General features: G+C 48.2%; 11 protein-coding genes across 11 annotated transcripts; 5 read left to right on the top strand and 6 right to left on the bottom strand.

Annotated features, from left to right (window-relative positions):
* Positions 1–57: 57 nt before the first annotated feature.
* Positions 58–1495, top strand: ATG4 (cysteine protease ATG4; the record flags this gene model as incomplete). The annotated part of the gene is made up of 4 exons (XM_041702726.1): positions 58–577; positions 634–802; positions 858–1085; positions 1141–1495. 4 exons carry the CDS (start codon positions 58–60, stop codon positions 1493–1495), a joined length of 1272 nt encoding a protein of 423 aa, XP_041555482.1.
* Positions 1496–1895: 400 nt separating this feature from the next.
* HTB1 (histone H2B family protein) lies at positions 1896–2471 on the bottom strand (the record flags this gene model as incomplete). Its single annotated transcript, XM_041702725.1, has 4 exons — positions 1896–1986; positions 2035–2122; positions 2175–2246; positions 2300–2471. 4 exons carry the CDS (start codon positions 2469–2471, stop codon positions 1896–1898), a joined length of 423 nt encoding a protein of 140 aa, XP_041555481.1.
* Positions 2472–3104: 633 nt separating this feature from the next.
* Positions 3105–3669, top strand: HTA1 (histone H2A; the record flags this gene model as incomplete). Its single annotated transcript, XM_041702724.1, has 4 exons — positions 3105–3157; positions 3218–3306; positions 3361–3564; positions 3617–3669. The coding sequence occupies 4 exons, from the start codon at positions 3105–3107 to the stop codon at positions 3667–3669; spliced, it is 399 nt and encodes a 132-aa protein (XP_041555480.1).
* Positions 3670–4245: 576 nt separating this feature from the next.
* On the bottom strand, positions 4246–4596 carry APUU_31510S (NADH dehydrogenase [ubiquinone] 1 beta subcomplex subunit 9; the record flags this gene model as incomplete). Its single annotated transcript, XM_041702723.1, has 2 exons — positions 4246–4522; positions 4577–4596. The coding sequence occupies 2 exons, from the start codon at positions 4594–4596 to the stop codon at positions 4246–4248; spliced, it is 297 nt and encodes a 98-aa protein (XP_041555479.1).
* Positions 4597–4958: 362 nt separating this feature from the next.
* On the top strand, positions 4959–6924 carry KGD2_1 (putative dihydrolipoamide succinyltransferase; the record flags this gene model as incomplete). The annotated part of the gene is made up of 11 exons (XM_041702722.1): positions 4959–5110; positions 5166–5224; positions 5273–5344; positions 5394–5449; positions 5514–5870; positions 5936–6328; positions 6392–6451; positions 6504–6558; positions 6614–6681; positions 6741–6812; positions 6880–6924. The coding sequence occupies 11 exons, from the start codon at positions 4959–4961 to the stop codon at positions 6922–6924; spliced, it is 1389 nt and encodes a 462-aa protein (XP_041555478.1).
* Positions 6925–7124: 200 nt separating this feature from the next.
* APUU_31509S (uncharacterized protein) lies at positions 7125–7895 on the bottom strand (the record flags this gene model as incomplete). Its single annotated transcript, XM_041702721.1, has 2 exons — positions 7125–7678; positions 7742–7895. The coding sequence occupies 2 exons, from the start codon at positions 7893–7895 to the stop codon at positions 7125–7127; spliced, it is 708 nt and encodes a 235-aa protein (XP_041555477.1).
* Positions 7896–8720: 825 nt separating this feature from the next.
* On the top strand, positions 8721–9644 carry APUU_31507A (protein-L-isoaspartate O-methyltransferase; the record flags this gene model as incomplete). Its single annotated transcript, XM_041702720.1, has 2 exons — positions 8721–8885; positions 9021–9644. 2 exons carry the CDS (start codon positions 8721–8723, stop codon positions 9642–9644), a joined length of 789 nt encoding a protein of 262 aa, XP_041555476.1.
* A 310-nt stretch (positions 9645–9954) lies between these two features.
* On the bottom strand, positions 9955–11691 carry APUU_31506S (DnaJ and TPR domain protein; the record flags this gene model as incomplete). The annotated part of the gene is made up of 2 exons (XM_041702718.1): positions 9955–10542; positions 10603–11691. The coding sequence occupies 2 exons, from the start codon at positions 11689–11691 to the stop codon at positions 9955–9957; spliced, it is 1677 nt and encodes a 558-aa protein (XP_041555475.1).
* Positions 11692–11898: 207 nt separating this feature from the next.
* On the top strand, positions 11899–13256 carry APUU_31505A (putative mitochondrial translation release factor (RF-1); the record flags this gene model as incomplete). The annotated part of the gene is made up of 3 exons (XM_041702717.1): positions 11899–11998; positions 12059–12225; positions 12279–13256. The coding sequence occupies 3 exons, from the start codon at positions 11899–11901 to the stop codon at positions 13254–13256; spliced, it is 1245 nt and encodes a 414-aa protein (XP_041555474.1).
* Positions 13257–13430: 174 nt separating this feature from the next.
* On the bottom strand, positions 13431–14399 carry APUU_31504S (putative mitochondrial tricarboxylate transporter (Ctp); the record flags this gene model as incomplete). Its single annotated transcript, XM_041702716.1, has 5 exons — positions 13431–13488; positions 13546–13695; positions 13749–13784; positions 13847–14104; positions 14209–14399. The coding sequence occupies 5 exons, from the start codon at positions 14397–14399 to the stop codon at positions 13431–13433; spliced, it is 693 nt and encodes a 230-aa protein (XP_041555473.1).
* Positions 14400–16261: 1862 nt separating this feature from the next.
* Positions 16262–17962, bottom strand: dhh1 (DExD/H-box ATP-dependent RNA helicase DHH1; the record flags this gene model as incomplete). The annotated part of the gene is made up of 4 exons (XM_041702715.1): positions 16262–17074; positions 17131–17727; positions 17785–17857; positions 17919–17962. 4 exons carry the CDS (start codon positions 17960–17962, stop codon positions 16262–16264), a joined length of 1527 nt encoding a protein of 508 aa, XP_041555472.1.
* Positions 17963–18776: the final 814 nt, after the last annotated feature.

The raw sequence follows: 18776 nt of genomic DNA, 5'->3' as shown, positions 1-18776 counted from the left end.
ATAGACCGACAGATAGTTGCTCAACAGACCCAACAATCAAAACACAGGGACACAAGTATGAACCCCACAGACATAGAGCGATACAAGAAACGAATTGTACAGTATATATGGGACCCCGAACCGAAGAACGACGAGGAGCCGGAGTCACCAATATGGTGCCTGGGAACAGGATACCCTCCATCCGAACAGCTCATCACCCCACGTGAAGAGCTCAGCAAGACACAGGAAGCCCTACCATCGGACACGGAGAAGGACTGCGCACAAAATCGGACCCTGACATTGCATGTGCACCACAACGGGCGCCAGACAAACACGACAAGTATAAGCACACCCGACTGGCCGGAGCCGTTCCTTCTAGACTTTGAATCAAAGATATGGATGACGTATAGGTCAAATTTCACCCCAATAGCCAGGGACACCAGCAGCGAGGGAAATCAGTCACTGACGCTAGGCGTGCGGTTAAGAAGCCAATTCATTGAACCGCAAGGGTTTACAACTGACACGGGGTGGGGCTGTATGATAAGATCAGGCCAAAGTCTACTGGTAAACGCAATGGCCATCGTGACACTGGGCCGTGGTATGAGCATCGCGTCTTATCGGAGTGGCGACCACAGGGCGGCTAATATTGTTTAGGATGGCGACGAAGAGATAAGATTGAAGAGGAAGCGCAAATGCTCTCACTATTTGCAGATTCCCCAGACGCCCCGTTCTCCATACACAACTTTGTCAAGTACGGAGCAGAGTTCTGCGGAAAGCAACCAGGGGAGTGGTTTGGACCAACAGCTACCGCCAGGTGCATACAGTAAGGCTTCAGGGAAACCAAGTAGGCATGAGGTCAAAGCTCACGTCAGACCCAGAGGCTTATCAGCGAATTGCAGCCAAGCGACTCTTAAAGTATACATCGCAGACGACAATTCTGATGTTTACCAGGATAGATTCATGAGTGCATCCAGAAACGAGCAAGGTATTGTTAGCCCTACGCTTATTCTGCTCGCACTCAGGCTAGGGATTGATCGAGTCACCACCGTCTACTGGGAAGGGTTAAAAGCGGTATTGCAGTTCCCACAATCGGTGGGTATTGCAGGGTATGCACCAGATCCGGCCCGTGCTTCCTTGCTCATTGCTAAACACGTTGAGTAGAGGACGACCGTCTGCTTCACACTATTTTATTGCGGTCCAGGGATCGCACTTTTTCTACCTTGATCCACATAACACTCGCCCAGCCCCAAACTACACCAAATTGGGCACCTACACGAAAGATGAAGTCGATACATACCACACTCGTCGATTGAGAAGACTCCATATTCGAGATATGGACCCAAGTATGTTAATAGGATTTCTGATCAAAGACGAAGAGGACTGGGAGGACTGGAAGACTCGCGTCGCATCTACACAAGGCAAACCTATCATCAACATTCTGAGTGCAGGCGACACCACTCCTTGGCAAGGCCGAAGAGAAGCTCTAGACGAAGTCGAGGCGTTTGATGATGAATGATTCGCAGGACTTGTAGTAAAGCGAGCAATTCACTATAGATTACGACACACCATGGCGTACACAAATCGGAAACCTGCAATGACCACAATGCATTGACAATTAAATAGATTCATGAAACCAATGGATTCGAATTCACGGAAGTAATCATACAACCAATTCCAGAACCCGAGTTATGTTACACCGCATCCATGTTTCCATAAAGTAAAGGCGTTGAAAGACAACATTTGACCCGAGGGGAAATAGAACAAATAGGAAAAAAGACCATCCCATGACACGTTAGAAATCCCGCGAACACCCTTTAACCCGCCGCCTCAAACCGATCAAGATGACGAGTAACGAAACCAAACAAAAAACATATCCGTGCAATTAATAGGAAAAAAACAAAAAGTTCGACAAAAGCCTATTTGGCAGAAGAAGAGTACTTCGTAACGGCCTTGGTGCCCTCAGACACAGCGTGCTTGGCGAGTTCACCAGGCAGGATCAACCTCACGCTACTCAAAGTCAGCGGTTGTAGCCATCATACATATTGTGTCACTTACGAGGTCTGGATCTCCCGAGATGAGATAGTGGACTTCTTGTTGTAAGCGGCAAGCTTGGAAGCTTCCGTCGCAACGCGCTCGAAAATATCTGGCACGACGTTAATGATAAGGTAGTCAAGAAAGCGAAGCATTTCACCTACCATTGACGAAAGAGTTCAGAATGGACATGGCACGGGTGGAAATACCGGTATCGGGGTGCACTTGCTTAAGAACTGTTTCAAATTAGAATACGTCCACGAGGCACATTTGCGATACAAAAACTCACCCTTGTAGATGTAGGAAGAGTAGGTCTCCTTTCTGGTCTTTCCGCGCTTCTTCTTCTCCCCAGAGGGAGCAGCGGCTGTCTTCTTTCCGGCTTCCTTCTTCTCGGCGGGCGCCTTACCAGCAGGGGCCTTGCCACCAGTGCTAGGCTTCTTCTCAGCAGCTTTGGGAGGCATTTTCAGATGTTGATAATTGAAATTTGGTTTCGATAGAATATGAGTATGGATGGAGATGAGGATCACACAGACTGACGCGTGGATGTGGACGGGTGGGAATGAGTAGGAAGATGAAAGTCAAGAATACGCGGTGCGAGGGAGGCGCGCTACTTATACTCGGCTCCAAACACCATGTTGATCTAAAAAGCACAAAGGAGGCAGATTTTCGATACGGTAAGAGTAATGTATGATTTGTATGATTAGGAAGCTCAGAACGCGCAGAACACGCTAAGATTGGTGGTATATTTGCGCTAATGATACGGTACTGTAAGAATCGCCGATTAGCTTGTGCGCTTTTCTCAATTTGGTATCGTAGCATGACGACACCAAACCAACGGGTACAATGGAATGATCCGACTAATGATTGGTTGACCCCGCTAAGCGAGAGGGTGATCCGAAACGCGTCTGGACTTCTCAGCGTCACTCTCATGGTGTCGTTATATATGCCCTCCACTCCTCCAGAATACCTGTCCTCCCTTTCCCGTTTCTATTTATCATTCCCCGGCCGTACCTTACAACCATTTGCCCTCGCGTCGTTTTCACATTCAACCACACCTCAAATTTTTCTCGAGTTACTCGTTCAAACCAACCAAAATGACTGGCGGTAAATCTGGTGGCAAGGCTAGCGGTAGCAAGAACGCTCAGTCGTAAGTTTCGAATCTTCACCTTTTCTAGCAATCTCGGATCTCTTACTAACCAAATGATAGTCGTTCTTCGAAGGCCGGTTTGGCTTTCCCCGTTGGCCGTGTTCACCGTCTGCTTCGCAAGGGCAACTACGCTCAGCGTGTTGGCGCTGGTAAGGTTTCTTGTTGACAGCTCATTTACGCGGGTGCTAATCGTTATATTTCAGGTGCGCCCGTCTATCTAGCCGCTGTCCTTGAATACTTGGCTGCTGAAATCCTCGAACTTGCTGGAAACGCCGCTCGTGACAACAAGAAGACCCGTATTATTCCCCGTCACCTTCAGCTCGCCATCCGAAATGATGAGGAGCTGAACAAGCTACTGGGCCATGTCACCATCGCCCAGGGCGGTGTCCTCCCCAACATTCACCAGAGTACGTACCTGAAATCGTCCTTTGAAAACATGCGTTTTGCTAACAGGTTTAGACCTTCTCCCCAAGAAGACCCCCAAGGCCGGAAAGGGTAGCCAGGAGCTGTGAAGTGTTTTCTTTCTTTTCTTTCGTTTGTTTGCTTGGGGTTTGTCATTCGGCGTGGTTTGGTTCTCTTACTGATATGATAACGGGGTTCTGGACTGGGCACGTTTATGGCTCTTTAATTTCTTATGCGTTCTGTTTTTATTGTTGTAAATTATGCTCACGGGCATGGAATGATACCGACAAATTCAAATGACCTCACCGGATTGTATCTTTTGGCAAAGCCACAGTATCACCATAGGGAAGAAAACGTTATGCTTGTGGGATCCAGTTTCCATCAAGACGAGAGCTTTGCCTCGCGCGCTGAAACAGAATGTATAGAATGGAATATCAAAGCTGTAATGTTGTTGGACACCGCCTGACCACCACATACAAGGAGACTTTATTTACTATTTAATCTCTGGCTAACATTAATGAGCCCCAGCACTTCCAGCGGCATCTGATCAATGGTTAGTCCCGCCATAATGCTCGATGCCTGGCAGAAGATAATGATTGCACTCACAAGGTAACTGAGGAGCAGGCAGGTTTCTTTCATATTTGTTTCCTTTTGCAAATGTTAAAAAGCGACAGTCATCCAAATTATTACACGTAGACATACCACCGGGGGCTGTAGGTGCGCGGTAAGGGTCGGGGTGTTTCCACGTCTCTAGTAACTTTTCCGTCTCTCGGAGTAGAACATAGTACGGGTAAGTCAAAGCTTTTCATCGCGGCAGGGTCATCACATACTTTCTGTTGCCGAGGGTCACGGATATCCTTGTTCGCCTCGAAAAGCGACCGGATATAGACTGCCTGCCCTCTCCAAACATTTCGGTGTACAGCCCAGTCCAGGGCGAGCTTCAAGGACCGTCGGTAGAGGGATCTAGTCGAATGGATGTTAGGAAGCGGCCAAATTGACCAGACATCGTCAACTTACGTGACAGCGTTGATGGACATATTAAAGAAAGGCTCAGTAGAATAGATAAAAAGAGAGTGATGAGACCGTCGGGATATAAACTCGATATCACTTTGCCTCCTGCGAACTGAGATCTGAACTCGACAAAATGTGCTAGATTGGTATTTCTGCGCTACCCGACTTCCGTAGTAATAATAATCCGTCAGCTACCGAGTTCAGGGAGTTTAGGCAGGGGAGAGCTCTTGCTGAGGGAATTTCCGGTACTTCTCGGCCCGGGCTAGCTTGTCTTGAACTTCTGAGAGGTATAGGCTACCTCATCTACCACTTTTCACTATATCCCTTCACCCGAAGATCTCTTTATCTCCCGCAACTCTTTCGTTTCATTGTTACATTTGAAGTCACAATGGCTTCCCGGTTACCTCTTCCCCTGCAGCGCCTGAGGTCTATGCCTCGCGTACCTGCTTCGATATGCTGCAGGACCTTCACCTCGGTGAGGTGCTTTGAGGGCGTCCGAACCAGGCCAATTCATGGGTTGAAATCTGCGCCGGGTCCACGGTATGATATATATGCAATGCTGCTTATCTTCAGTCCCAGACTCATCTTTTTCCAGGGACGCGTTCTTGGGGGCCAATGTTATCCCAATCGGTAGCCATCAGATTCGAACCTATGGTAATTGGCCCTCTCTATTTGTGTAAAATATACTAACTCTTGAAACAGCCGACACCGTTGTCAAGGTTCCCCAAATGGCTGAGTCAATCACAGAGGGGACATTGAAGCAATTCTCAAAACGTAGGTTCTCCCGATCAATGTATGAAACTTTATTAATCTCTCGTGCAAGAGGTCGGAGAATATGTCGAGCGGGACGAAGAAATCGCAACAATCGAAACTGACAAAGTCAGTCCTAGACTAAGAAGCTAATATTCACCACATTTTCTGGGAGGTTGCTTACACGCATTAGATCGACGTATCGGTTAATGCGCCTGAATCCGGCGTTATCAAGGAGCTACTTGTGAGTGAGGAGGACACAGTCACAGTCGGACAAGATCTCGTGAAATTGGAAGCGGGTGGCGCCCCTGAAAAGAATTCAGAGCAGGCAGCTGAGAAGCCCAAGGAGCCTGCCGCTCCCAGCCTAGAATCTGAGAAGCCGAGGGCTCCGCAACCAACCTCATCATCTCCTGGCCCTGAAAAGGCTCCCTCGCCTACAAAATCCACCTCTCCGGGTGCCGAGCCCCCCAAACCAGCACAACAGGATTCATCCAAGCCCCAGGGGTCTGAGGATACGAAGACCGCATTGGGGGCCCGCGAGGAGAGACGAGTAAGTTGAATCTTTCCCTACCCTTTGATGCTCCCGAGTTACTGCTAATAGGCGAAATTTCTAAGGTCAAAATGAACCGGATGAGACTAAGGATTGCTGAGCGTCTAAAGCAATCACAAAACACAGCTGCTTCCCTCACTACCTTCAACGAAGTTGACATGTCCTCCCTGATGGAGTTCCGAAAACTATACAAAGATGATGTCCTTAAGAAGACAGGTGTCAAACTAGGATTCATGAGTGCTTTCTCTCGTGCTTGTGTCTTGGCCATGAAGGATGTTCCCGCTGTTAATGCGTCTATTGAGGGACCTAATGGTGGTGATACCATTGTCTATCGCGATTATGTTGATATCAGTGTCGCTGTCGCCACGGAAAAGGGCCTTGTTACACCAGTGGTCCGCAATGCGGAAACAATGGACCTTGTGGGCGTTGAAAAATCCATCGCGGATCTTGGAAAGAAGGTCCGTCTCTGCCTACACCCAGCCTTCATCATCTGTAATCTAACTCTAACCGTCAATCACTAGGCGCGCGACAACAAGCTAACTATTGAGGATATGGCCGGGGGCACATTTACTATCAGCAATGTGAGAAATTCGTCGAATTTTGGTGGCGATCTAGATACTAACGGGTTTTTAGGGCGGCGTTTTCGGATCTCTCATGGGCACACCCATCATCAACCTCCCTCAAACTGGTACGTTGGGCTCCACAGCCATCTGTATGGTGACGAGGCTAACTTCCTTTCTCAGCTGTTCTTGGGCTCCATGCGATCAAGGATAAACCTGTGGCCGTCAATGGAAAGGTCGAGATTCGCCCAGTATGTTCACATCCGTTACGGCCTTTATATCAAGATCATAGTTCTAATCTTTGTTTCAGATGATGTATCTCGCTCTTACTTATGATCATCGACTCCTGGATGGCAGAGAGGCTGTCATTTTCTTGGTTAAGGTATGCTTTTCCTGACCTACCCTTCCCCGTCCTCTCTAGGGGCACTATGCTAACAACGGCTCAACAGGTAAAGGAATATATTGAAGACCCCCGCCGCATGCTGCTAGGCTAGGCGTACTGGCACCCTTGTTCTTTTGTATTGTAAACTATTCAATTTCACATGTGCGATATATAGCAATGTTTAGATGTCGAATATAGTAGAATGCCGGCCAGCACACTAATCGCTTTGACCTCTACCATACAAAACAGGGGTTCGGATATGTAAATGAGTCGTCGTTGTTGGGCATGCTAACTAAATACCGCACCCACGTTTCAGTCCAAGCCTATTTTTTGCTTCAGTTGCTGTGTTTCAACGCGGCTTAGGCCCTCCAGCTTCCCTCTTTCGAGTTGTAGGAGTATCGGAGGCTCCAGCATCCGCATAATATCGATCAGGCCATGAAGCAGGGTTGTCGGTCCGCCCTCGTTTGTGCGCTTCATTTGGCAGGCTATTTTAAGCAGAGTATCTGTTGAAGCCCCTATTGACGGTAATATCTGAACGATGTACTCCGGGATCTTAGATACTCCTTCCTCGTCTGCAAAACTTGTGTAAAATTCCATGAACCCTTCAGGGCCATCGTTATTGGAATCCTGGTACACTCGAAAAACGGCTTGTATGCAGAGCTGAATTGCGATTTCGGCCGCACGCCGCTTTATCACTTCCAAGCCCGACGCATTGCAGGTGGACACGAACGTGCTGGCCATTTCCACCAGTATATTCGGCTCTACCCGAACTGCCGTGTTGAACGTTTTGATGATTTCCAGAACCTGGGCCTTTATGTCAATCGTCACTGGCAGCATTGGACCTGGCTGGAGGATAGACTTGAGCACTGAACCTCGAAGTTTTAGTTGTTTATACATCCTAGGCATTTGCTGCGTGTTCTATTACTTACTCTGTGTCGTGTCCTCTACCCAGGTCACGTCCCACCCGCTGGCGTTGCCCCCTATCGCATTTATGGCTGTATGTATAGCTGCGCACAGCATGTAGTCAAATATACAAATATTGACATCGTCCACTGTGCCCTCGTCTGCCCTTCTTTCATCCATTGTTGTTAGCGGGTTATTTATGTTAATCTGCCGGCGGGTGTTGGGCTGTCTATCCAATCGTGATTCGATGGGCAGCGTGGTGGAGACAAAAGCGGCGCGATGCCGTGGGAGATTACTGTCCACCTGCTGACGGTTTTTTGGGGGGGGATGTTTACACTTTGTCAGGTAGCAGCTTTGGGATGTGACTTAAGGGTGTGCTAATGAGTATGTGGCTTCACTGCTGGTTTATCATCATTTAGGGAGGGGACATTTTTGGTGAAGGCTGTTCTCGTATATTCTGCCGGCGTGCCCTGGGTTGAGGTGGTTTGTCCCAGTATGATTTTCGGCTAGAACTTAAAATATATAGTTGTCCAACACTACTCTTCCACCCATAGTTTACTGGGTACTGTTAAGGAAAGAGCGAGGGGGGCCATGATATTCTGCCTGTTTACTAGAACTCTTCATCAACAACACTATGAACCTGAACCATGACCAACCAAGCATTCATTAGCGAAGTTCTTTAATATCAATATCTTCGTCAAGAACCATTCAGAACTTCTCTTTACCTCACCTCCAGAAGTACCAATAAGCGGTTATTCGTATGATCATAGCGACACATGCCCAATCATAGGCATCCGTTAAGCATCCAGCCAAAAAGAAAGCAAGGCAGGAGAAACATTGGACGAAAGTTCACCGTGTTACCACACCCGACATCACGTGATTGATCTGATGTGGTAATTGCGTCATGCGACGGGTAAAACCACCCACTAGACCAGACTTGATAACGACAATGTAAACCAAGGTGGTCTGAACCCCTCATATAAAGGTGTCTAGACCCTATACCCAATGATCAAGCAACTCAGGGTATTTTTACCAGTAATTGAACCAACCACCAGAAGATCCAGCACGATGGCATGGTATTGCTCAGGGTCATCAAACAATGAACTGATCGAGAATCTATCCAGGGAGGGATTGATAAGGAACCATGAAGTGAAAAAGGCAATGATGGCGGTGAGCATAGCCCTTAGCTCGGCCAGCATGTCCTAACCCCCCCCCGCCGCCACCAAAACCAGTGATTGTGCTACTCTTGACCACACCCTGGTTCCTGGACATTTGCTGCTGGGTATATCTGACTGAGGAAACAAGGTCGATCGTGGTCACTATGCACCTTCTAGACCGTACTCGGACGCGCCACAGCCTATCGGCCATGGAGCAACAATCTCCGCACCACACATGCATGGACATGCATGCGAGTATCTTATCCAATATCTCCGGCCAGGTTCACGGGTCCTGGACATCGGCTCTGGATCGGGATATCTGACCCATGTAATCGCCAAACTGGTTGCGGATACATCGACTAGCGGAGGCTCGAAGGGACAAGTCATCGGCGTCGACCATATACAAGAATTGGTGACTCTAGCGCATGATAATATGAGCAAGTCCGAAGAGGGCAGAGAGCTTCTAGATACTGAAAAGGTGAAATTTATCAAAGCTGATGGCCGATGTGGATGGCCAGAAGGGGCACCGTATGATGCCATACATGTTGGCGCAGCGGCGGCCGAACTTCATCCACTGCTGGTTGAGCAGCTGCGGGCACCAGGCCGGATGTTCATACCCGTCAACGCCGAGGATCAACGCGGCATGTTATCCAGCGCTGCGTTTGGAGGCGGACAGTATATCTGGGTTGTGGACAAAAAGGAGGATGGATCCATTCATAAAGAGAAGGTATTCCAAGTTAGCTACGTGCCTCTGACTGATCCGCCAAAATAACCAGACTTGAGCTGTATGCCAAGTCTCGTTTCCTTTCCCCATTAATTCTTCCTTTTCTCGCTTTTATTTTTTATTTTTTAAATTAAATACGCAGGCGAGGCATTCCGCCTAGAAATTGGAAACACTACCATACAAGACTGTTTATTTCGCCGATTCACGCTAGACGCAGTGTTTAGGAAGACGCAGCACTGAAATAAGGTGCCCGTGCAATGTCAATGTATCACGGTACCAGTGTGCTAGAATAAGACAAAGCTCTAGAAAGACGGAAGAATAAGAACAATAGGTGGAATTTGATATCCGAACTATAGCCCTAGAACGGGAAACCGCCAGGGAAGTTGAATCCCTGCCCTGAAGAGAATTTAAACTGCGGACCACCGCCCTGCTGGAAGAAGAATTGCTGACCCCCACCAAAAGGGTTGCCCTGGAAAGGATGTTGCCTTGGTGACTCTGGGTCATTGGGATCAACGCCATTATCATACTGTGCCCTGGTTTCGGCGTCGGAAAGGACTTCGTAAGCCTCGTTAATGCCGGCCATTTTCTTCTCAGCTGTCTCCTTCGTAACACCCTGGGCCAAGGCCTTATCAGGGTGATGCTGTTTCACCAGCTCTCGGTAAGCTCGCTTGATCGCCCTCTCATCAGCATCCCTGCCGACACCAAGGACCTTGTAATAATCCTTCTGTTTAGAGCGCTTCTGTAGAATCGTGACTTTCTGGAAGAGATTCTGAGCCTCTTTTGATTGGGGGTGATGTTCTTTGGCCGTGTTAAGCGCACGTATCGCGTCATCGAATCTATCCTCATCCAGAGCAGCCTGGGCATCGAATAAGAGTGCCGGCAGAGAATGGGGATCCAACCCAAGAGACTCGGCGCAGAAAGAAGATGCGCGTTTCGGCATTTGTACCTGATTTCAACAGTCAATTAATTTAGCCTAGAGCATTTTAACCATAAATAGCCCACGCACCTCGTTGTACGCCTCGCAGGTTCGTTCAATCAGCGTCGCATAGAGGAGACCCTGGGATTCAGAAAAAATGTGGCCTGTTTCTCTGGCCTGTTTCACATCACCTTGGACATCTTCGATAAGCCCAGGCTCCCCGTCGAAACCGACTAGGAGGTTCAGAGCATTATTAAATTTTCGCGCAGCTACAGAATCCTGTAGTTTTCGAATCCGCTTATCTAGCTGCTTTTCCCTCCGGTAGAGCTTGTTGCACGGTTTTGAATCCGGGTCCGAATGCAAGCATTTGCGTATCTGTGAAAGTCCTCGATCACTGTCATTGAGGGTATAGAAAAGCATGGATGAGATCTGCAAGTGCGGGTCTATCAAGCCTGGTGAGATTTGCAACGTATGCACGAGGTCGCTAATTCCTTCCTCTAGTTCGCCGTTCTCAAAGCGACAATGTGCCCGACTTCGGCGCAGGTTGAGAGACGCGCTAGCCTTCGTGATAGCGGTACTCGCCTCAATTAGGCAGGTTTGCCAGGCGCCACTCTTCTCTGCATCCAATGCCCGAGTGGCAGCGCCCCGCGCGCCCTCGAGCTCTTTATATTCAGGCGAGTCCTTTTTCCCAGCCTTCTCAAGGTCATCTAAAGCGCCCGACCAGTCGGCAACATTCGACTTTAGACGAGCTCTCTGAAGAAGAGCGCTCTCGAAATTTGGCTTCAGCTGGAGGACACGGTCAAAGTCATCACGGGCTTGCGACCGGCGCCCCAATGAAAGATAGGTAGCGCCACGCTGGAAAACAGTAAGATAGTTTGTTGGGTCCCTCGAGATCGCTGCATCAAGGTAGACCAAAGCGTCACGCGGAGAACCACTCGAAAGATGCGTTTTCGCGGAAGCGATTAAAGACGACACTGGAGTATCAGCAGAAATTGAAGGCTGTAGTCCGAAGCTTCCTGGCACGCAGGCAAGGAAGGCTGTTATCGCGCAGAGTGGTAGAAGCATCCTCGAAAACGTAGAGGTCGAAAGGGGATAGAAAAGACGGATCGATTTATACAAATGCTCATAGGATGAAGAAAAGCAGAGCGGTTCTGTCGAGATAATGTCGATACAGGTCATAAGACGCCCGAGAGCAAATTACATGATCTTTGTGGCGGGTGCCTTCACTTTATCATCATTTTGCGACGTTTCTATTTCTATACTTGCGTCGGATATTCCAGTCTGGCCTTTACCGCGCGTTACGCCACCGTAAATTACCACACGTGACTAGGAACTGAAGAAGCCGCCATTACATGTTTACTAATTGAACGACAAGGTCCCTTCACGATGCTTTCAGCCCCCTGGGTGTGCTCACGATGCATTCTGCGGTCTGCTCGAATTTTATGGAATCAAAGGTCATTTTACCAGCAGAGAGGTGTACAAACCGGTATGCAACATTCCTACACCTCGGATGTCCGATACTGATGATAGTTTTCGGGATTCTTAGATGGTGGCCTCTCTCCTGCTTTATTAGTACGAGCCCGCTCTTTAGCGACTGAACATGCGACTCTTTTGGATAGACTGGCGACGTCGTTCGATCCTAAGACTGCAAGGCGCGTTGGCGAACTAGGCCCGGTTGCAAAAGCAGTGGCCGAATGGAACAATGCTAATAAGGTCTGCCGCTTGCTCGCCCCAAGCCAATTGGGCTTCCAACTAACATTACATAGTCCATATCGGAGCTTAAGTCCATGCTACAGGACCCAGATGCTGAAGCGGAATTAAGGTCTCTCGCTGTCGAGGAGTTAGAAACCACGGAGGCTACACTGACTACGGTATCGGACGATCTGAAGCGCGCTCTTGTTCCCCGTCATCCTTTCGCAGACCTCCCGTGTTTGTTGGAGATCCGACCAGGTGCAGGCGGGGATGAAGCTAGTATATTCGCTTTCGAGTTACTAAAGATGTATACTGCATTTTGTGTTCGCCGGGGTTTACGATCTGCTGTGATAAAGCGAGAACTTGGAGACGGCCGAGAAGACTGTCTGAGCGAGGCTGTATTGGAAATTGACGCGGGTGGGGCATATGATCTGTTGAGAACCGAGTCAGGCGTACATCGAGTTCAGAGAGTCCCAGCTACAGAGGCTAAGGGCCGCACGCATACAAGCGCTGTTAGTGTGATGGTTCTCCCTAGCTTCCCGGACACAGGAATAGGGGAAGACAGCGCGCTTAATCTCGATGACCCCAACAGTGATTACTATATAGATCCACAGGAAGTCCGAACAGAGAAAATGAGAGCCAGCGGCGCTGGTGGTCAGCATGTGAATAAGACCGAATCAGCCATCCGCCTCACTCACGTACCCACTGGCACCGTGGTCTCGATGCAAGATTCCCGGTCCCAGCATGCAAATCGCAAAAAGGCGTGGCAAATACTACGAGCAAAGTTGGCTGAAGCTCGACAAGAGGCGCGAGAGCAGGAATTAGTCGAGTTACGAAGAGGTGTGATGGGTGGTGTAGCACGGATGGGCCGGGGGGATAAAGTTCGAACTTATAATTACGGCCAGAGCCGCTGCACAGATCACCGAAGTGGTTTCACTGTCCATAATTTGGACGACGTGTTGGAGGGAGGCGAGACCCTGGAAACGGTAATGGACAGCGTGCGGTCTTGGTTGATTGACCGCGAAATACTCGCAATCACGTCTGGGGTATAGAAAAATAAAAAGGAAATAGCAAAATAGCTGCGAGGTTTGTACACTGAAATTCGGGGTCAATTGAGCTTTCTCTACTGCATATACAGTCTGTATTTATGTTCATGGATGTGACAGTTATATTGAAACCGCCCGCATTACCACTTAAGATAACGCCTGGTTCTCTGTGGTTCAGTGTTATAGATATTTCCTTTCGGGATCTATGGAGTCAAGCAGGTCCATGGATTTCTCATACCTATTGGTAGAAAGTCAGCAAATCATCCACAAACAGGAGGCCTTGGCTTGAACAAACATGGTGAATACTATGCCACCACTCATGATCAGTCTCGCTAGTCTGGGAACAGCTCCAGACCATAAGGTTAGTAGGCCCTCATCTTTGAAAATTCTTGCCGCACAGACAAAGCTGTTCTTGTAGTTTCTGCTCGCCTCTAGTGATTGCATTCTACTTAGTGGTCAGCGCTACTTCCGATTATTCCGCAAGTCGTGTGATCGAACCTAGTCTTGACCGTGTCAAGGGGCTGCGTGACGTATCTGTATACTGCCGTTAGTAAAGTCCCTCGACATATTGATGCAATAATTCCTATTAGGCATACACAGTAATCAGACCTGCCATGCCCCCAAGAGCAAAGGTGCTCGCCGTTCCTAGCTTTTCGCCAGGCGCAACATAACCCTCCGCCATTTGTTTCAGCATTGTGTAGCTCGAGAACCTAGTGGCCGAGTTTGCCGCCTGCCTTGCCGTAGTAGGAACAAAGCCTTGGAAGAAGCCGCGAATGCCTCGCTCCCGAAATATCACTCCGCTACCGTGAATGAACCCGCGCATGCGCGGATTAGGAGATTTGCGGTCGTCGATCCTGTGCGAATTGGGGGAAAAACGCGGTATTAGCTACACATGGAACAGTAATGGTAGAGGTAGAATCCTTGGATGAAGTTGACAGGAACATTGGATAAAACCAACAATTGGGTTTTTATGCTTTCAAACGGCGTAACTGCGAGCAATGACTCGGTGAATCCAGCACCAAAACCAGCTATAACTGTCCTTGGCCCCGATATTTTTCCATTCTCATCCTGAAGCATTGACTTGAACGAGTCGAAGGCGACGAAGCCTAAACACATATAAGAATCACACCAGCCCGAACAATGTAACATAGGCCGCAAGACTTACGAATACCAGCCTTTAAAGAGTTCCCGATGATTAAAGTTGTACAGCCGGCATACCATTGTTTCCCAAACGGTGGCCATGGGAGTTTCTTCGAGTCAGGCAGTCTGCGATTGAGTTGCGACCGAGTCTTCGCGACTAAAAACCACTTAATATTTCAACTCAAGGAAAGGGGACGGGAGATCGATAAGTATACATTCGGCTGGATAAGTTATTGCTAAATCACGTTAGCAACTTCTCCAAGCATCAAAAAGAGGACTTCGACGTTACCGATTTCGATTGCACCAGCAGTAGAGCCCGCAAGAATAGATCTCAAGCTGCTTGGCTGGGGAAGGATTACTTGTGGTTAGCGAAGTTCCAATGTGTTGAAGGTTTAATTAAACAAACCTTGCGCCCTTGGTCGTTTCTCATCGCAGCCATTGCGAAAACGAGGGAGTGACGTTTATCGAGTACTATGAATCGAGAGCATGGTGGTTGCGGGACGCCGACCTAGCCTCGGATACCTCCAGCGGCCGACCCTGATAGGCCGATTTCGCACCGCAATCTGACGGCTTCTCTCTCCGTCTCCTATTCGCGAGGATTCTTGCACGTTGCACGATCTCCGGGAGTTTGTCTACCTTAGTGGATATTGAAAATGGTTACTGGTAATTAGGAATGCCAGCAAGGTGTTTCACTACGCTAATTGTCAGGGAAATAATTGGCATTTTTGCTAGATGACAGTTCGAGATACGCGGCACCAGTAACGTTGATAGCATCTAGATTCCCAATCTTTCCCCCGGTTTTCCCTTTTTCTTCATTGTTTTTTTTTTTTTTTTTCCAACCCTTTCCAACCCTTTTCAACACCCCCTCCCACATCCTTTCGTTCCCAGTCAAGGGCCTTCCCTTGTATCATAACAAGTATAGGCCGTGGTTACTCTTGCCTTCATATTATCAGTTGTCCTTTTGATTTTCGTGACCATTACCGTAGACCACGGGAAGACCCTCACCCACCACTTCTCTCGCCCTCGAGATGAACAGAGACACGGCCCGAGAATTTTTGCGAGCTTAGGATGGACATGTGTGCACAAATAAACCATGATGGTCCAGTAATTCCAACCCAAACGGCATCAACTTAAAAGTAATGCTGGAGCTCACCTTGGATATGAAGACCGAGAAAAGGCCGATAAAACAGAGCAGCAAATGAGATGTAAGATAAAAGCGAAAGGGAGCAAGCAAACGGATCAACACTGGATATAACCGCGCCATACGCGAGAACGCCTCCAGTCAAGTGCATAATGAAGATGACGGCCCCGAGGATAGCGCAGACCAAACCTGAAAACTCCTGAGTATGTTTCACAACGGGGCCAGTACACGGATTTGAAATATGGTTCATCACTGGTCAGTAAGGGCACCAGGAAAACGTCAACAGGCACCCAACCAACACTGTACCAAAGACAGGACCGAAAACTCCGAATCATGCTTTGGAAGAGGCCCGGGAATAACAAAGAAGAGTATTTACAATTGTGAACGGCGAAAGAACATATAAAATTGCCCGAGACATTTTGGTGTCACATGTCCCAGACTTTAAGCCATTCGCAACGCAAAGAATGGCGAGTATGTGAGAAGGATAACGCGAGATATGTATGCAGCAGCAGTAGTAATCTTAGGGTAAAGCAGGGCATGTAAATCCAGTGCCATATAGTTGTCGAGCAAGATGATACATGGCGATAAAAAAGAGCCCACCGACAAGGTGGGAGATGGGTATGAGTTAGACGAGGAGCAGTAACCTTAACTTTAAGCCCCGCATATTCACGACAAATGTAAATTTTCGAGAAGGCGAGAGCCCCTTCAGTTGTGGTAACCAAAGACTAGCCTAGGAAACTTGCGCTGGGGCCTGTGATTTTCCGGTAGGATGCCCCTGCGAAGGGTTGAACCTAGCCACTTCATTTTGCAAGTTGCGACGTGGACCTTGTCCACGGCCCCCGCGGTACGAGCCTCTTCCCCTGGGTTGATAATGTCCACCGTTAGGGTGGTGATGATGGCGACGGTCACCGGTGTTTGCGTTTGTTGTTGCGGTGGCTCCTTGGGTTTGAGGGTGGGGATTCGAGATTGGCCGGGGAATTGTGTCCGGAGACTCATATACATAGAGCTTCTTGTCGATGTTCTGTGGGATTGGCTGTATTTCAGTCCCTAACTCTTGCTCAATTTTATATAGGTTGAAGCGATCATCCCAGTTGATAAGGTTGATTGCCAAGCCCAAATGTCCAAAACGACCGGAGCGGCCAATGCGGTGGAGATAGGTCTCGGCGTTTTTAGGGAAATCAAAATTGATGACCACATTGACAGCTTGAATGTCAATTCCACGTGTCAACAGATCCGAGCATACTAAATTGCGGCAGACACCATTTCTGAAATCGTGGAAAACTCGATTCCGATGTTGCTGGAGCATGCGAGCATGTGAATAGAAGCATGAATAGCCCAATTCAGTTATTTTCTTTGCGAGTAGTTCCACTCTGTTAGTCGAATTGCAGAAAATGATGGACTGGTTGATCTGCAGCTTGGAAAAAAGCGTATTGAGACAGTGAACCTTCTGCTTCTCTTCCACAAATGCATAGTATTGAGTGATACCGCGAAGAGTGAGCTCGTCCATTAAGTTGATCTCGTAAGGGTTGCGCATGTGCCTATCCTGTTTGTTAATGTTAGATAGGAAAATTATTATACAATAAGGGGCTCTTAACTCACTTTGAAAGACTTGACAATCATTGGAAATGTGGCACTGAAGAGCATGACTTGCCGGTCTTTGGGGTGAAATGAGAGGAGCTGCTCAATCACAGGTGTAAATTCAGGAGAAAGCAATTTGTCAGCCTCATCCATAACGAATGTAGGGCATTCAGACAGGTCAGCGACGCCCTTGCTTGCAAGATCTAGCACTCTTCCTGGTGTCCCCACGAGAATGTGGACGGCATCGTTTAATCTGATGATATCATCCATCAAACCAGTGCCTCCAGTAGTTACCATGACGTTGATTCCGAGATGTTTCCCGAGAGTTTTGCAGACGTGCGATGTTTGAAGTGCAAGCTCTCGTGTTGGAACAAGAATAAGGGCCTGTGTTTTCGTGCTTTTAGGATTGATGCGTTCAAGTGTAGGGATGACGAAGGCGGCAGTCTTTCCTGTCCCATTTTTTGCCCTGGCCAGAATATCTCTCCCAGTAAGGGCTACTGGAATAGTTTCTTCTTGAATAGGCGAAGGTTTTTCGAATCCAGCCTCGAAAATGCCCATCATAAGTTCGCGTTTGATGTAAAAGTCTTCGAACTCTAGGCCCTTGGTAGCGGTCACATCCTGAAATAGCAAGTCAGGACTGCCAAACTGTTAACGGCTGTTTCAGATACGACGAACCTCTGTTTGCGGTCTGCCATCCTTTGCTGGTAGTTTCAGTTGGTCCTTCCATTTCGGATCTGAACTTGCATCTCTGTTTCGGTAAGGAGCATTAGTAAAGCTAAGTTGCTAACAATTTAGTAAGATTCGCATACTCCAGACTTGTGGTATTCAGCTGCGTTGCGAGAGCGTCGGCCATTGTAGATTATGAGCGATATTTTGTGGGTTGGTATTGTTGAAGTGCAGGCTCGATTCCTGCAAAGGGTAGAATTATGGATGGCGATCCAATCGTACTAAAATTTGAAAACACCCAGAGCAAGCCCTCAACCAGATAAGACGAGGAGTTAAAGGAAGGGAGGTAGTGGAGAGAAGGTGTACGCTTAACACCACCCGATACAGTGGGTGGTGGAGTCGATCAAGGTTGTTCTGAATTTCTGAGCGTGCACTGTATAGGGCCTCAGAGCAATTTGGGAGGGATAGGATAGATAGGGTAGGGCACGTGGTTGCGGATTTCGAAGAGGGGTGTAGCGTGGTGAATGTGCTGATGTTGGTTGACGACTTGACGTTGAGTGAGGTAGTAGGTTGTCGGTGGGAGGCGGTAAAAAAAATAATGGCATACTCGTCGGTGGGAGAATAATTAGCTCCGGCTGGGTTTCCCCATACGACCTAGGTATGTGTTGCCCTTTGGCGAGCTGCCACCGCCGCCCTTTAAGCCCGTCATACTACTTTTATGCCGAGCCCTCAAAGAGCTTAATTTTCTACATTATCATTGTAGCAACTGGAAATCCCCTATTGTCAGTTTTGTTATTATTTCAAGGCTCAATTAATGATTGTTGCTACACATAATGGGGCTTGTTCATTCAGAGCGTTCTCCTTGGGATGAATGGAAACTACACGGTTTACCCATGATGTATTTTATGCTGTAGTTCACAAACATGGTTTATCACAGTTGCTATAAAGTCAAAAATTAAGTTATGTGGTGTCCGGGAGACATATATCGATCGGTAAGAAGT

The sequence above is a fragment of the Aspergillus puulaauensis genome, chromosome 3 (genome assembly GCF_016861865.1).
Source record: "Aspergillus puulaauensis MK2 DNA, chromosome 3, nearly complete sequence".
NCBI classification, from domain to species: Eukaryota; Fungi; Ascomycota; class Eurotiomycetes; order Eurotiales; family Aspergillaceae; genus Aspergillus; species Aspergillus puulaauensis.
The sequence above is the reverse complement of the archived record's forward strand: the minus strand, read 5'-3'. Positions and strand labels throughout refer to the sequence as shown.